This window comes from Kwoniella pini, chromosome 1 (genome assembly GCF_000512605.2).
Source record: "Kwoniella pini CBS 10737 chromosome 1, complete sequence".
NCBI lineage: Eukaryota > Fungi > Basidiomycota > Tremellomycetes > Tremellales > Cryptococcaceae > Kwoniella > Kwoniella pini.
Window position 1 is genome coordinate 1428130 of NC_091716.1, and position 16959 is coordinate 1445088.

The window sequence follows — 16959 nt, forward strand, 5'->3', positions numbered from 1 at the left end:
GAAATAAATAAAAAATCCTAATGATCTCGCTCTGAACTTTCGTTAACTACTCTACCTGCATCTAATAACATTTCTAAACCTGATGAAGATCTTTTAGAATCACTTTCATTAGATTTAGGTGAAATTGAACCTGAATTATTTCTTTCTACATTAAATCTTCTATCTTCAATTCTAACTTCTCTAATTGGAGCAAGTGGTAATACTCTTTCATTAATACCATTAGGTGATCTATTTTGAATATTATTAGGTCCACGAATAGAAGATTGTAAACTTGGTAATTGCCAATAACCTCTTCCTCCAATTGAATGTGATTGTTCTTTTTCATTTCCATTTCCATTAATTTGAACTGAAGGAGGAGGTTGTACGTATCCTGTTTGATTAGGTAAAGGTGGAGAAGGCATACCACTTGAAGAACTTCCTTCACCTCTTGAAGAAGTTAATGAAGGAGTTCTTTCAACAAGTAAAGGTATTTCATTATTGGATTGAACATTTGAAGAATTAAGAATTGTACCGTTTTCTAACACTGGTACTGGTGGTGATGGTGAAGATGATAAAGAAGCTGCAGTAGAATGTAATGAAAGTCGAGCTTGAAGAATAGTTAATCTAGTTTGAATTAATGCTGATAATCTCTAAAGAGGTTAAATGACAAATTAGTATTACTGAATGAAATAAGTAGTTCGATAAATGATAGGACTTACCTCTTCCTCGGCTTTTTTGGCGCCTAGTATAGCTAGTAATAATTCTCTATCACCTTCACCTGACTTTCGGAATGAATCAAGTATACTTGATAAAGAAGCTGGAGGAGGTGGCTACGTTTCGTTTGATTAGTATTATTGTCTTTGTGTTACTGAAATGCGAAGCAACTCACTAATTCTTCATCCCACCATTTTCCACCTGATGAACCACCAAAAGCTACACCTAATCCTATACTTGGAGTTTCACTTGCATCTCTTCTTGATCTAGGTGGAGAAGGAGGTAATTCTCCATTAGCGTTAGGTGAAGAACGTTGTTGAGAAGATCTTGAAGAGGAAGAAGTGTTTTTTAAATTAGGTGGAGCATATGGATGATGTCTATATTGTTGTTGGTATGTTTGAATTGGATGAGGATGAGGTGAATGAGAATGTCGTTGAATTGATGGACCTGCTGTAGTCATCTTGTTTGTTTATTTACTTGATTGTATGATTGATTTTAGTTATTTATTGATATTGAATAATGAGAAGTTGATAAATGATATAAAAGTTAATGGGGGAATAAAATATACTTGAATAAAGTAAGAAAAGAAGACGTAGATTGTATTTATGTATGATGAGAAAGAATAAGGAAAAGGAAGAGAAATGAAAAATTGTCTTGGCAATGATACTTGTTCCCGTCTTTCAAGTAACAACGATCATAGATCTATTTAAGAGGAGTCTATTTATTCTTTCAAAAAGGATATTCTAAAGTCTTGGCTAAATTTGGAAATCACGCCCAAAATACGTCGGTTTTCAACTCTGGGATTTTCTAAATATTTCTTTAACCCCAAAATGGAATTGCAAGGGTATCAGCATAGACTGTGAATGTTAGACTAAAGAAGAGATGTTCAGCTTAGATATATACATGCATAGAGAAGTCAAACCAAGTATATGAATATCACTCAAATGTTGAAGATATTTTTGGAAATTTGATTCCATAATTCGCGATAAAATGCCAAGAAAAATTAGAAACCATTTTGGCATTTTCTTTTGGTATTTTAATCCCTGAATTGTTTGTTCCTTGGATCATCAAATTGTTTAGTGTTCAGGCGTAATCCCACGATAAAAATAACAAAGGACCGAAAATCCGTGCCAAGAATAAACATTGATTCCTTGTTTAATCCTTTGCATTCTTTCTCTCCACTTACCACTCTGGGACGGGTATCCTTGTCTAAGCTATCTGATATCGCTATGCATTCTTTTGTGTCAATCAAATCACCATATAACTCTTGCATGTAGGTGATATCGTGCTCTATTATTGATAATTCATCATCAGAAGACGAATTGAATAATTCCAGAACATTGCTGTACAATTATAGAGTGAGAATTCAATTAAAAGCATCGTACTTATAGAAATACACCTAACAAACCTAAGTATAGAAATGATAATTGATTCCGTATTTAAGATCAAAGGGGTTTACGCAGTCTTTTGATCTTGGCAATAACGTAATTTACCATCTCTATTTGAGATCGACCGATTACGTGGAATAACTGAAAGAAATCCCGTAAACGTTGCTATTATTAAGATAACAAAAGTTCGAGGTCTTTTTAATTTGCTTGGTATTTTACGCACATGTATGCTGAGAATAAGTAACTTGCTTGTACGCATTCAGATTGGCGCTGAACAATTGTTCATCAGGAGGATCCACTTCATGTTCAGACCGATGAGGCACGGTAGATAGCGGTACTTGGCGTTTTAATCTTCTATTTGCTCCCTTGCATCTCAACCAATATGTGGCTATTCATTCACATGACTTCATGATCAATGGTACCTGCATCCCCAACTATGTTGTAGTCATTCTGACTTTGTTGAGAAATCAGCTGAAAGCAATTGACTTCAGTCGCGAAGGAAAGAAAGCTTACAATACCTCGGTATTTTGCTTCGACACGTGTTATGATCAAATACACGTGGGTTGACACAATTTGCTGCTTGGCTTGGCCTAAAGCGTCAACCTGGAATTCTCGAACACGCTATGATGAATGCCAAGACAATGTCACGATACCATTAAATCACTTATTTCACCATAGAAGTACAATCAACTACACTGTACAAATTCAATGCACAGCATGATGCACATCGGACATATCCTACAATCTGACAATGCGTGTCTATCCCTTATCTGACAACTTGCATTGATTCTCACCCTTACATCTACTTACTCTTTTCCTTTCTTCTCCACTTTCAAAGCGACGTTGACTCGATTCAACCCTGCCCTCCGCATAGCATATAAGTAGCCAAGCTAACAACATCCTATTTTGTAATTTTTATCATACAAGAAACACTCCAACTTTCGATGATTATTCCCGCCGTTATTGATTCTGAACCTGAACCAGATATAGGTGGCTTTACTCCCCCTATAACCTCTAAGACCAATAACAATAACAGCAATAAGTCCATTGTAAATAGTACACGAATAGACAACAATAACAACACCTACACCACTACAGCTTCTCTTGAAGAGAAGGACAACGCACATGATCAAAATGCTCTCACCAAGGGGTCTCCACCTAACACAAATGATAACGTCAACAACAATGAGTCTCCCAGTATCATCGTCACCGGCGATGACACATATGCCGATGTCACTGAAAGAGATGACAGAAGAAATGGCAAAGGTATCCTCAAAAACCCACAAAGTAGATCATCATCGTTTGCCAGGACTATCTTGAAACCCCGATCAAATCGTGGTCACTCAAGAATGCCTTCAATCACCATCACTGGTGCAACTGAAAAACCCAATAATGTCGAGAATGCTTCTAAAGAGGGAGAAGCCGACATCGAAACCGATGAAAGGACCGATTTTAACCCGCCCCCAAGGTCAAATTCAGCTCCTAACCTCGGTGGCAAGAATAGATTAGCTCCATTAAAGAATTTATCGGTTTCTATTCCTATGCCACCCAAACGAGGTCCGCCTGAAGGGGAAGATACTCCGATCAAGAAGACTATCATCGAACCTACTTGGAAGCAAAGTTTCGGAGTAAGTTCCTTCCCTTGTCTTCTAGTCATGGGTAACGCCCTCCTAGATCCGATATGAAGAAGATGCTAATACGCCTCACTGCATAGAACACCATCAAGTCTCAACCTTTCTTAGTAGCGATGCCTGTTCTTTTACCGATCTCATGGGCATTACACTTCACTCATCAGGATCCAGTTGCTATTTTCGTTACTTCTTTGATCGCCATTGTGCCACTAGCTGGAGGCTTGGGTTTTGCGTGAGTGGCTCGTCTGTGATAGTGTATACGGTAGTCAGCTTGCCTGACATCGCGTCTCGTTCAGAACCGAAGAACTTGCTCATCGAGTCGGTGAAGCTTGGGGTGGTTTACTCAATGCTTCCTTTGGGTGAGTATAGATACCATCATACTTAGAAAAGCGCTGATCGCGGAATATAGTAACGCTGTGGAACTACTTATTGCCATCCTCGCTTTGGTCAAGGGTGATATCGACATCGTACAAGCTAGTATGGTAGGTAGTATTCTTAGTAATGGTAAGTCATCTTGTCCATACGCCACTCATCGAAAGAGGGATGACAAAATTGATCACTCTACTCCATAGTACTACTCGTATTGGGTATGAGTTACTTCGTGAGTCAATGAATCACGTGCAAAAAAAGATGAGCAAAAAGCTGACCGTCATATAACAGGCTGGTGGTCTTCGATTCCATGAACAATTATATACACTTGTCGGTGCTCAGATGCACATATCTTTATTGGGTATCTCGGTTAGTTATCCGAGCTACTTGGAAGCTGTCACTTGGCTCACGCTCTTTGAATAGTTGCTCGCTATCGTACTTCCAGCTGCATACCATGTCGCATATCCCAACGTTCGAGGAGCCGTGTCCGACGCTCGAGCTGGCCTTCAGCCTGAAGGTGAAGAATTGGCCAATCTTCTGAAAATGTCTCGAGGATTGAGTTTCATCCTCTTGGCTGTATACGCGATGTTCTTGATGTTCCAGCTATACAGTGAGTGGTGTACCAGAGGATACATCGTTTGGATCGCCACTGATATCGATTTCATCTCCACCAGCTCATGCATACCTGTTCCGGATCCCCAAAGAAAAGATCGCTCATCCTCTCCCCGGACCGGCACCACATCACGAAACTGTGTTCCCTCGACCTCATTGGGTCTCATCCATAGCTGATTCCTCCTCTTCGTCATCGTCTTCTTCATCTGGATCATCCATTAGATCTGATAGATCTGGCCGATCCCCTTTCAAAAGGTTCAGACGATTCAGCGTGACATCAAAGCCAAAGAAACAACGAGATGGTGTTGAAGCTGATACTGAGGACAACACTGTAGTTGGTGCGAACGGCTCTTCCACCTATGGGGAGAAAACACTGTCTCCAATTGTCACAAGACAAAGTCCCACCGCTACTACCGTTTCACCTGCAATTGCTAGAAGTCACACGGACGATTCGTCACTACATCCTCCCGCGACTGATAGAGATATCGAAGCCGCCTCGGTGACGTCTTCTGAACGCAACGTCATCATCGACGATGATGGGACAGTACACGTTCAGCCCAAAGTCACATTCTGGTATGCTTTAACAATGTTGACCGTTGTAACCGGTCTCGCCGGTTTCACTGCCGAATGTCTCGTTGATTCCATCGATGGTTTGACCGAAACCGGAAACGTATCAAGGGAGTTTGTTGGTCTTATCTTACTTCCCGTTATCGGTAACTCAGTAGAACACATTACTGCGGTCACCGTATCGGTGAAAGACAAACTCAATCTTTCGATGTCTATCGCTGTCGGATCTTCAATCCAGGTGTCTCTTTGTCTTTTACCTATCTTGGTTCTCATCGGGTGGGCCATCGGTCAACCAATGGTGCTCTTTTTCGACCACTTCGAAACGTGAGTGAATTTACCTGCAGTGAGAAAACGACTAGTCAATCAAGTCAAAAGTCGAAAGCTGACGCAAACCTCTTTCGCAGTATCACTTTAGTTGTATCCCTACTTCTGGTCAACTTTGCCATTTCAGATGGTCGAACGAATTATCTGGAAGGTTTCGTCATGATGATGGCGTATGTATCTATCGCTTTGGTTTGTTGGTAAGTCACTAGTCTCTTTTACTCGTGAAGTCCTCACTTGCTGACAGTCAATCATATCACAGGTTCTATGATCCAGCAGTGTAATGATAGCTGTGGACCTAAAGCGGCAAGGCGGTATACTTTTTCACTCTCATTCCTGCCCCTCGGATTCTGGTCCGTAATTTCTCCCTCTTCGGTCCCTTCATAAGATCTGCTCTATCCCATTTCTTTTTTCAATATATTGCTTCCCTTATGTGGTTTAAACAGCGTCAATCTGAATGCAAATACGTATGTACGATAATAGTCAAGTAAAATGTCAATATTCTAAATAGGTCATGTATACACGTTCCAACATGCTTTATGCCTCAAGTCGCGCCAATCCGTTGTAGCATTCATTCTGTCTAGTACAAGTCATATCGGTGAATGTTCATACAAGGCAGAAGATACAAAATAGAAAATACAACAATGAGAATTGAATGATGAGCATACTATGCTATTTGATTTTGAACTCAAAAAAAAACGATCATCGCCTACTTCTAGCGAATTTTCCAGCTTCTCCTGTTTTACTTCCTTTACCTAAACCTCTTTTTCCATATGTTCGAATAGGAACATTTATACCTTTTAAACGAAGTTTATTATCTCTTTCTTCTAATTTGGCTCGTTTATCTGCTTTCTTTTGTTGATTCATTGATATACTTGAATTTGTTGGGTCGGATTTATTGGTTATAGTAGATGATTGAATTAGATATTGTTCAACAGCTTTTGAAACTCTTTCATCTAAATCATTTGAATTGGATATTGAATGGTTTGTTATCAATTCATTTTCATCTTCTTGAGGAATTGAAATTATTTGATCTTGATTATAATTTGTAAGTGAGTTAGGTTCTTTTTGTTTTAATTGATCTTTTGGAAATTCATCTAAAGTGAATTCACCTAATTTACCTTCTCTAAATGATTTTATTAACCAATTACAAGTTGATTCAAAATCTTTTTCTCCACCTTTTTTTAAAAATCCTAATCTATTTGATAATACATCAAGTAAAGTATATAAATTATCTGTTGGTTTAAAATCAAAAGGTAAAGGAAGAAGTGATAAATATGTTTGATCTAATATATTAAAAATACCATTAGTTCTTAATTTACTTTACTACTAGCACTACTAGAAAGAAAAACACAAGAAAAACTAACGTTTATTAGGGTCATTATCATTTAAATTTGATTCATCTATAAGTCGTTTATTCATTTTCCATAATAAGTAGTCTACCATTGCATCTTGTTCAAATAATGATTCTTTTATACCGGCTGAAGTTGTTTTTTTTAAAGTAATCAGTAACGATGCTATCGATAATATTTGAACTGAATCAGGAGAAAAATAAAGTGAGATAATCACTCACCTGTCAATGCCAATCTTAAACCCTTTTCAGCACCTTCAACACCTTTTCCAAGATATGGAACCATGACTCCAGGAGTATCATATACATATACACTTGGTGATTCGTATATCTTGACTGTACCTGTTAATTTTCGAGTTATACCTGCTTCTGCACCTGTTCTGAATGCTTTGCCTAATATAACTATTATCATCAGAAATGGCATACTAAGAGAGGATTTAGTGAGTATGACTTACCTTTTTTTAATCCTACTCTCCGCAAAGCATTAAGTAAAGAAGATTTTCCAACATTGGGCATACCAATAACTAAAACTCTTAAATCCGGTATTATCTCTTCATTTTCTTTTGCTATACCTTTTAGAGTAGACAAAGAATTAGCTTGATAGCCAAATACCATATATGAGGCTCAAGCCCTAGAAGAAAATTTGAATGAAATGATGAATAAGAAAGGTTTATCAATAATTATTTTACTCACGCACAGCATATTTAAGTACTTCTTTAACATCTTTATCAGATCTAGTATCTACAAATAAAACATTTTGATTTAAATGATTTTTAAAAGCTTTTTTTAAAGGATTTTCATAAATTTTTTCACCTAAATCTCTCTTTGTATAAACTATTAATTTTTCCCTTTCTTTTCCTTTTAATTTTTTATTATTATTAGAATTTGATTTTTTACTTAAAAGTAATTTATCAAAATTTGAATTTATACTTGTTAAAGGTAATCTTGAATCTCTTGCTTCAATTACTAAATCTATATTTTCAAGTAAAGTTGGTAATTCTCTTAAAGAACGTGACATATGTCCTGCAAACCATGATGGTATTTTAGCAGGATAAGGAAAAATAGGACGAATGAATGACATTTTGAATATTTGACAAGAGACCTTTTGCCTTCACCAAGATCCTAAATTGTCAAATTTCCAATGATCCTTATATGGAATACGGATATCTGATGGATACTCAAGGCAGGATTAGTATGATGCATATACATTGCGAATTCGAAAGCTCAATTAAGTAGATATTGAGAATACCTTTCTAACTTTTTGCGAATGAATTATCCTAAAAGTGATGACGTAACAATTAAAATCTGAATTTATCAATATTTTTTCGGTCTTGACCTAACGTTAGTATTTCTGAATAAATAATGAGTTCAAACAGAAACATTTACGACAGCAGCACCAATTGAAGCATTGTCAAGCATCATTCACCAGACCAAAAATCGAGGTCAAGAAGGCCGGACGTACACAAGCAGCTCTTGCATACACGCATCAACATAGAAATTCACCATGTCCCAAACAAACGCACAAGCATCATCTTCGAAACATAAATCGAAAAAAGATAAATCACACAAAAAGGATAAATCTCATAAACAACATAAAGAGAAAAGTAACGATCATGTTGGAAAAATAACAAGTTCTTCGTCATCAAAAAATGATAAATCACCTTTTGAACATAGATTATCAAGTATGAGATTATCTATACCGCCTAAATTTGCTTTGAATATGATGGAAGGTGTGAGAGAGAAATTAGATGGTATGATTATGCGGTATGTATCTAGCTTCCTCAAAGTTCAATTCGTCATTCTCAGCAATGACTTGACATCTCCAGTCTTACATGACAAGGTATAATGCTAATTTCGTGATTACCATAGTTACGTACCGCAAATGGGCGGTGTTTTACTTGCACATTGGGACCATTGTTTCATCGATGATTCTTCGAAAATTATCAATGAATGTCCCTCTGGTGTGATTGAAGTTGAATTCCACTCGATTTTATGGGCACCAAAAATAGGGCAAAAGTTGTGTAAGTATAAGTTATATCATAATGACCGCAGATGTTCATGGCTGATCTGTCCATACTTGTAGACGGTTCACATTCCCTATCATCCCCTTCTCATCTCTCACTCCTCTTTAGCAAGACATTCAACGTCTCTATACCACTTCACCACATTCCAACAGATTTGTACGAATTCGAACATACAGATGAAGCTGCTGATTCGGATAGTGAGGATGAAGAGGAAGAAGGGTTCATTCTTGGTAATGGTGTAGTAGAGGATGTTGGTAGATGGAAAGAGAAAAGTAGTGGGAAATCATTAGGTGAAGGTGGTAAAGGTATCAAATTCACAGTCATTGGGTGAGTCCGTTTGATTGATACCAACATCAGTTCTGAAGTATAGAAGATGCAGAAACTGACTAACAATGATGGTTACGTAGAATGCAAGTTACCAATCAAATGCTCTCTTTGACTGGGTCTCTTCTTTCCGATCCATGGAACGCACCTCCAGCTCCTGAACCTACACTCAACCTTCCAACTAGGGTATCTCCATCACCATCACCTTCTCCTGAACCCACTCGACCGGTCAAACAACCTCGTCTAGCAAATAATAAGAACAATTCTCGTCAAGCGGCACCTGTATATGAGGAAGAAGTCGATACTACGGGATGGACAGCTAGACAACTTAAAGAGCATCGTAAGGAATTAGAAAAGAAAAAGAGAGAAGAAAGGAAAGCTAGAAAAGCAGATAAGGTTTTGGAAGAAGTTCAAGCTGAAGCTGGAGGAGATCTTGTTGGAGTACGAGGTGAAGTAGAAGATGATGAGATTGTGGGGTCAAAACGAAAGTCAGGAGCAAATGATGTCGAGAAGAGAAAGAAAAAGAAAGGAGAAAATTAGGTTTATCTTACATTGACTTTTTCAATTTTGTATATTTCGATTCACTTCTGCATAAAGGAATTTCTGCCAATCAATTAGCAGATCATATTACTCTAATATGTATACATCTTGCGTATGACAATCAACTGCATACAAATTTGCGAATATTCTTTTTGCATTATCCGTAAAGCTCAGAATCTTGACCTGATCCACCACTCCATCCTTCTGTAGTACCGAAAAGCCCTTTCCAAGAATCGGGTTCGGTTAATTGAACTTTATCATCTGTGTGACAAATCAATTATCAGTCAAGCCGATTTCAATCCGGAAAACAAATCGGTTATAAAATTTACCTATTTTCAATAGACTCAATACTAATTGAGCGAAAGAAATAGCATCATTCCTATTATCACCTTCAACACACCATACACTTATTGCACCGTGAGGTGTTTGAGTATCTTGTAATGCAGATAATAATCTTCTTGTTAAACCTGCTGAAGGAAGAAAAGGTGGATAAATTGAAGATGGATTTGATAATTGTATATTATCGGAAATGTTAAGTTGTAAAGGCGGTAATGATTTTTCTAAATTCTGAATTAAAGGATGAGGAATTGATGAAGGTGGTAATATACGTTGATGTGGGGTTCTATTCAAAAAAGCAAATATTAGTATAGACTGGATTGATATGTGATCAAAAATCAAGTTGAATTACAGTAATTGTGCATCATCTTGATTAGCCGCATCCAGACTTGTTAAAATAACAACTGAGCCGAATGAATTTGAAATTACAAATTCTCGTATTAATGCAATATGTTCGTCTTTCTTAGTCTGTATAGAATCATTCATATCAGTTTGTGTAGATGGTACAATGTCCTGATGAAGGAAAAACTGACCTTCAAAACGGGTGATCGTTGTTGTATCACATACAACTCTGAACCTTGGTTACCATATACTGTAATCGATTAACACTGAGTAAGCGTTTGATAATTTCAGATAATCAGAATTTGAATGTAAAAACAGCATACCTTCCAATCCACCTGTTACGATCTCACCTTCATCTCCTTTACCAGAAAATGGTACAACCGTATCTCCTTTTCCAACATATCCTATTCGTTTCAATCCGAGGGATTTTATCAGCAAATCATTCGTAAGTTGAGGTACATTTCCCAAAGACACAGCCGGCTAATCATACAGTACTCATGTCAATTCAGCAATGGTGACAGAGGTAGCTCAACATCACTCACCAGTATCAAAGTTGCTTTTTGAAAAGAGGCCGAGCTAAAATTTTCTGTAGGATAGAACGATGTCATCATGCTTATCATGTATGCCCGGAAAGGTTGCGTTATAGAATGAATATTCTCACTTTTATTGATATATTTTCGACGAACACTTACGTCAATAATAGGATATCATGACGTGGAAGATAATTTCCGAGTTTTCGAAGATAATAATCGATCGTCGTGAAAACAACCGCTGGTCGTCTTATATGGTTGATCTTCAGGTCACTCACGAGGTCAATTTGAGCGCAAGCACGAGCCAATAATGAGACCAAAGATTGTCCCTTTCAGTCGACTAGTGATACCGAGACGACCGATATGTAAACGATGTCATTCCACTTCCAGTCCAACACCTTCGTCTTCCTCCTCTTCTCCTTCAATAATCGTACCTAGACTTCGATTTGCGCCTTCTCCTACGGGTCATTTACACTTGGGTGGATTACGAACAGCCTTATTCAATCACATTTTAGCGAGAAAGTGGAAAGGTAAATGGTTATTGAGAATAGAAGATACAGATAGGGTATGTATTCCTTCGCTCCTGCCAAATCTCAAGAATCTGTGTTGACTTGCTTCTCTTAACGGTGTAGACTAGATTCACGGAGGGTGCTGTAGATAGTCTTAGAGGAGCTTTAGATTGGGCAGGATTAAATTATGATGAAGGTCAGCTTCTCCTTACATTCCAAGGTAACTGAGCTGACAGATTGGTCAATATAGGCGTTGGTATAGGTGGAAGTCATGGACCGTATACTCAGGTCAGTCCCACATGTCAACTCAATATCTCAGGCCTGAAAGAATTGACAGTTTCGAAATAGTCAGAAAGATTAGATATCTACCATCATTATACAAAAGAGCTTTTATCCGTTAGTTCATTGTGCAGTTCAGGAGTTATCACTAACTAGATGCCGGAAGAGTACAGCTAATACAGTTCTTCATGTATATAGCGAAACGAAGCGTACGAATGCTTTTGCTCACCGGATGAACTTGAAGCTATTAAAACTTCTCTGAAAGCTCAAGGACAACGGCATAGCTACGATGGAAGATGTAGACATATAACAGATGAAGAGAAAGTCAGAAAGAAGAAAGCTGGGGAGAAATTTGTAGTGCGGTATAAGGTGAGTATCCTGTCCGACATCAAGTTTCACTCTCTTAATCCCTTGAGTCTGTCGACTGAAACAATATAATATTGGAATTTGAAGTCGTCGAACGAATCGATGGACATTCCTCCGGATTTGATTTTCGGGAATCACCAACCTTCAGCACCTACTTCGGGATTCGATGATTTTGTATTAATGAAATCGGATGGATGGCCTACTTATCATCTAGCAAGTGTGGTAGATGATCATCAGATGGAGATAAGTCATGTGCTAAGGGGAGAAGTGAGTCTATGAATGATGTCCAAATATATTCCAATTTCAAATGCGAAAAGAAACTGACTCTCGGTCTTTTGATGATAGGAATGGCTTCCATCAATACCGAAACATCATTCATTATATAAAGCATTTGGTTGGACACCACCTCAATTCGCTCATTTACCTTTATTGTGTAATCCGGATGGAACAAAATTGAGTAAAAGGAAAGGTGACACCTTTGTACAACATTATATGGTGAGTTCAAAAAATTTTCATACAGATCATCAATCATCGAGAATAATCCTTCTGAATATATGAACTAGATCGTTGTGCTAATTTCATGAATTTGATCCTAGAAACAAGGCTATGAACCCTCTGCATTACTAAATTTCCTGGCTTTGATGGGATGGGATTATCATTCTGCTTTATCATCAAAAACAACTTTAGATCCTCATATACGTAATGATGGAAATTCATTATACGAATTATTTACATTAGATCAATTAATAGATTTATTTGATATTAAACATATAGCAAATCGAAAAGCTTCTGTCAATATTTCAAAATTAGATTTTTTAAATAAAATGACTTTAAGAAGAATGTCAGATAGATTAGGTAAAGATGGACATATGGTTAATTTGGGTAAAGTAAATATAATTACAGGAGAAGGTGAAAGTAAGGAAAGATTAAAATTGATAAATAGATTTCAAGATCGTTTGAGAAAAGAAAAAGCATTAAAAGGATGGTGAGTACAATAAAAAGAAATCATTTCAAAAAAAGTATAATATTCTAAATCGTAAATTGTGAAAATAATAGTGAATTAGTTGAAAATATAAATTTTGTTGAAAAAGTTTTCGATGCTGAATTGGTGAGTAAAATTTTGATTTGATTAAAAGAAGATGAGATACTTAGAAGTGATATTTTGTTTTTTTAAAATATTATAGCCACGAACAATACTACTTAATGAAATGCCAATGCATTCAATCTTTTATTTTAAATCACCAATATATGAATGTCATGAATCACAATTAATATTAAAAGATCTTAATTTAAGAATATATTGTAAGTCATAATTTAAATTTTAAAATTTAAATTGTCATTTTTTACACTTTACTGATTATTAACCCTTCTCTCTCTCTTTTTTGTTTTTTTCTATTTTTTTTCAAATTGATAGGTCAATATGTTACATTATTTGCAGATACTTTACAAGAAAAATCTAGTTTTAAAAAAGAAGAATTGAATGAAGATTTTATATGGGATATAATTCATTCTTTATTAAATCAATTAAATTTAGAAAAAAAACCAAAATTGTTAATTCCAATTAGACATGCTTTAACAGAGAGGAAGGTTAGTAATTATTCTTGTTCTTCCTGAATCATCACCCTTATCCTCCATTTTCACTTCTTATTCGTTTTTTTTTTGGAAAACAAATTCCACTTGATTTCCTTTATACTTCTTTACCTGTTTTAGTCCTTTTATTTCCCATCTCTCTTAACCCTACACTTTCTTACCTTGTTCGTTTAAATCACATACCTGTGATTCCGAATTTGACTGACACATTTTTTTTCCCTTCATATAGAAAGGTCCAAGTATACCTGAATTAGTAACCATCTTAGGATTAGATGAAACTTTATCAAGATTACGCAAAGGAGTGGAATATGTCAAGCAACTTGATCAAATTAAAAAAGGGCAAATGGACAATTAACAAGTTTAAATGATTACTGCATCTAGAGACCTCTGAATATGTATGCATCCATTCGTCGTTAATACTTGCGGCAAATAATGAGGACAAGAAATCACTACATTGCATGAGTTTCCTATAATTGTACTGATTTTGCCTATTTTAAAAGTATTTTAACACATATAAAAAGGCTACACCTGAAAAGCGAACATTGAAAAAATCCATCTTCCTACAAAAACCAAATTACAAAACCTTTTTTTTGGTGATTATCTAAGCGTTGTAAGTGGAAGAAGAGACGTTACCAGAAGTAGCAGTCCATTTAACGTGAACATCTTCACCTTCTTTGAGGTGATCGTTACCCATACCAGGAACGACTCTGAAAGTGTGAGCACCGAAGAAGTCTCGTTGAGCTTGGATAAGGTTGGCAGGTAAAGTTTCGGTTCTGTAACCATCGAAGAAGGACAAAGCGGTGGTGAAAGCAGGAATTGGGATACCCCAAAGAGTGGATTGAGCAATGACTCGTCTCCAACCGGCTTGAGCCTTAGAGAGGGCGCTCAAGAAGAATGGAGAAACCAACAAGTTCTCGAGTTCAGGGTTTTCTCGGTAAGCGGCGGTGATGTCTGACAAGAAGACGGATTTGATGATACATCCACCTCTCCACATAGCGGCAATACCAGCGTTGTTCAAGTGCCAGCTGTTAACCTTAGCAGCCTCTCTCATAAGCATGAAACCTTGAGCGTAAGAAATGATCTTGGAAGCGTAAAGAGCTTGCTCGAGGTCACTATGAAGAAATCCGTTGTCAGCTGTTTGTTATCTCGTAGATGACCGTGTAAGGAGGGGTTGACCTACTCAATGAATTGTTGTTTGTCACCTTGGAATGGTTGTCTCTCGGGAGCAGCAATGACTTTGGAAGCTCTTACTCGTTCGTCTTTAACGGCGGAAAGACATCGAGCGAAAACTGCCTCACCGATAAGAGTAAGGGGCATACCGTTGTCGAGAGCATCGATGGCAGTCCATTTACCGGTACCTTTTTGACCGGCTTTATCGAGGATCTTTCGGACCATTGGTACACCGTCAGTGTCGTTGAATTTGAGGATATCTCGGGTGATTTCAATGAGGAAAGAGTCGAGAACACCGGTGTTCCATTTGGTGAAAATGTCGGCGATCTCAGTTTCTTCGAGGTCAAGACCTCTCTTGAGAATGTCGTAAGCCTCAGCAATCAATTGCATATCTCCGTACTCGATACCGTTGTGGACCATCTTGACGTAGTGTCCGGAACCGGTTTCTCCGACCCAATCACAACATGGTTCACCTTCAGCTTGAGCGGCAGTCTTTTGGAAGATTTCCTTGATGTGTGGCCAAGCAGCGTCGGAACCACCTGGCATCAAAGAAGGACCGTTTCTAGCACCTTCTTCACCACCTGATACACCGGAACCGACGAAGAGGAGACCCTTAGCTTCAAGCTCGTGGGTTCTTCGGATGGAGTCGGGGTAGTGGGAGTTACCACCGTCAATGATGATATCACCCTTTTCGAGGTGGGGTTCGAGTTGAGCAATGAAGTCATCAACAGCTTGACCGGCCTTGACAAGTAAGATAATTCTTCTAGGTCTGGCGAGTTTGGAACAGAGTTCTTGGATAGAGTGAGCTCCAACGATGTTGGTTCCTGTCGGGGGAAACTTGACGTAAGTAGGGGTCTGATGGTCGGCAAGAGGAGACGTAACTCACCCTTAGCCTCGTTGGCAAGGAAAGCATCAACCTTGGAGGTGGTTCTAAGAAACGGAAGAGAATGTCAGTAAGTCCGGTCAAAATCCTCTTCTTTTTCTTCTTTAGATGACTGAGGACTTACCGGTTGTAAGCAACAACCTTGAAACCTTTGTCATTCATGTTAAGGATCAAGTTTTGACCCTGTGTGTTAAAGCGGTGGAGAGGAGGGAAGAAGCAGACAAATTCATTTTGCGAGGATGAGGAAGTGAGAGAGGAAGAGGAACAGATGGTTTTAGTAAGCAACGTGGTCCAACGAATCGCCATTGATTGAGTGAACTCACCATAACGGCCAAACCAATAAGACCGACATCAGCGCTGTGAGAAAACATGAGGTCAGCGGAATTGCTCTCAATACATTTTAACAGACCACTATTTGCTTGTAACGAGAGTGGACTAATAGTCAAGAGGACTGATCGGAAATTGACGGCCGATTCCACAATCTTCCATGTGGAAGGTGTGTTTCTAACCCATGAAAGAGGAGACAATGAACTCACAGTTGTTCAGAAGCCATTTTGTCTACTTTGTTTTTTTAAAGAGTAATGTAGGTAGAAGAGAAAGAGAAGATGAGAATTGTTTGTTTATTTTGAAAAGACAAGTAGAATTAAGAAAAAGAATGAAAAAGATAGAATGGAAAAGAAAGGTAAAGCAGGTGAATGAGTGAAGCGGGTTTAGTGGATACCTCATAATCAAAAGGGAAATGGAATGGGATTCAGGGTAAATCACCAAGAGCATTCATCACCAATCAATCAATGACGCCGTAAGTGGCAGTCATAATTCAACTCCCCAAAAATAATTCACCCTTTTGCCGCGTCTGCCAGATGTACATATCATGCCTTACAATTCGTCTGGATAGCTCCAACTTATCTCCATGACTTCAAGAAACATGTCAACTGCGTTCGCTACCTCCACTAATGCTGACCAAGATACTAACCAGGTATTCTCACTTATACGAAATACTAAAAAGAAAAAAACCTGAAAAAGTCAAAAATCAAAAGTCAAATCCCGTCGGTCCGACGTACCGGCGGGAAATATTGAAAAACACGGCAAAAGTGATAATGAAAACGGAAGATAAAATCTCTTTTTGTTGAGGTG

The 16959-nt window shown here is 37.8% G+C and overlaps 7 protein-coding genes across 7 annotated transcripts; 3 read left to right on the forward strand and 4 right to left on the reverse strand.

Annotated features, from left to right (window-relative positions):
- Nucleotides 1-17: 17 nt before the first annotated feature.
- I206_100552 (uncharacterized protein) lies at nucleotides 18-1153 on the reverse strand (the record flags this gene model as incomplete). The annotated part of the gene is made up of 3 exons (XM_019152551.1): nucleotides 18-629; nucleotides 699-809; nucleotides 869-1153. 3 exons carry the CDS (start codon nucleotides 1151-1153, stop codon nucleotides 18-20), a joined length of 1008 nt encoding a protein of 335 aa, XP_019014689.1.
- A 1872-nt stretch (nucleotides 1154-3025) lies between these two features.
- Nucleotides 3026-5865, forward strand: I206_100553 (calcium/proton exchanger; the record flags this gene model as incomplete). The annotated part of the gene is made up of 10 exons (XM_019152550.2): nucleotides 3026-3709; nucleotides 3796-3944; nucleotides 4009-4071; nucleotides 4122-4216; nucleotides 4285-4313; nucleotides 4373-4450; nucleotides 4505-4691; nucleotides 4756-5584; nucleotides 5665-5781; nucleotides 5844-5865. The coding sequence occupies 10 exons, from the start codon at nucleotides 3026-3028 to the stop codon at nucleotides 5863-5865; spliced, it is 2253 nt and encodes a 750-aa protein (XP_019014688.2).
- A 418-nt stretch (nucleotides 5866-6283) lies between these two features.
- Nucleotides 6284-8013, reverse strand: I206_100554 (uncharacterized protein; the record flags this gene model as incomplete). The annotated part of the gene is made up of 5 exons (XM_019152549.1): nucleotides 6284-6867; nucleotides 6949-7062; nucleotides 7155-7325; nucleotides 7388-7504; nucleotides 7626-8013. 5 exons carry the CDS (start codon nucleotides 8011-8013, stop codon nucleotides 6284-6286), a joined length of 1374 nt encoding a protein of 457 aa, XP_019014687.1.
- Nucleotides 8014-8436: 423 nt separating this feature from the next.
- On the forward strand, nucleotides 8437-9820 carry I206_100555 (uncharacterized protein; the record flags this gene model as incomplete). Its single annotated transcript, XM_019152548.1, has 4 exons — nucleotides 8437-8696; nucleotides 8802-8953; nucleotides 9016-9283; nucleotides 9364-9820. 4 exons carry the CDS (start codon nucleotides 8437-8439, stop codon nucleotides 9818-9820), a joined length of 1137 nt encoding a protein of 378 aa, XP_019014686.1.
- A 157-nt stretch (nucleotides 9821-9977) lies between these two features.
- On the reverse strand, nucleotides 9978-11106 carry I206_100556 (uncharacterized protein; the record flags this gene model as incomplete). Its single annotated transcript, XM_019152547.1, has 6 exons — nucleotides 9978-10081; nucleotides 10150-10442; nucleotides 10509-10624; nucleotides 10690-10748; nucleotides 10822-10978; nucleotides 11041-11106. 6 exons carry the CDS (start codon nucleotides 11104-11106, stop codon nucleotides 9978-9980), a joined length of 795 nt encoding a protein of 264 aa, XP_019014685.1.
- Nucleotides 11107-11338: 232 nt separating this feature from the next.
- I206_100557 (glutamate-tRNA ligase) lies at nucleotides 11339-14127 on the forward strand (the record flags this gene model as incomplete). The annotated part of the gene is made up of 12 exons (XM_019152546.1): nucleotides 11339-11593; nucleotides 11661-11733; nucleotides 11788-11825; nucleotides 11886-11933; nucleotides 12015-12185; nucleotides 12270-12449; nucleotides 12528-12677; nucleotides 12779-13167; nucleotides 13239-13290; nucleotides 13367-13484; nucleotides 13597-13769; nucleotides 14002-14127. 12 exons carry the CDS (start codon nucleotides 11339-11341, stop codon nucleotides 14125-14127), a joined length of 1773 nt encoding a protein of 590 aa, XP_019014684.1.
- Nucleotides 14128-14373: 246 nt separating this feature from the next.
- I206_100558 (6-phosphogluconate dehydrogenase, decarboxylating 1) lies at nucleotides 14374-16378 on the reverse strand (the record flags this gene model as incomplete). The annotated part of the gene is made up of 6 exons (XM_019152545.1): nucleotides 14374-14884; nucleotides 14953-15766; nucleotides 15829-15872; nucleotides 15950-16008; nucleotides 16149-16182; nucleotides 16362-16378. The coding sequence occupies 6 exons, from the start codon at nucleotides 16376-16378 to the stop codon at nucleotides 14374-14376; spliced, it is 1479 nt and encodes a 492-aa protein (XP_019014683.1).
- Between the last annotated feature and the right edge of the window lie 581 nt (nucleotides 16379-16959).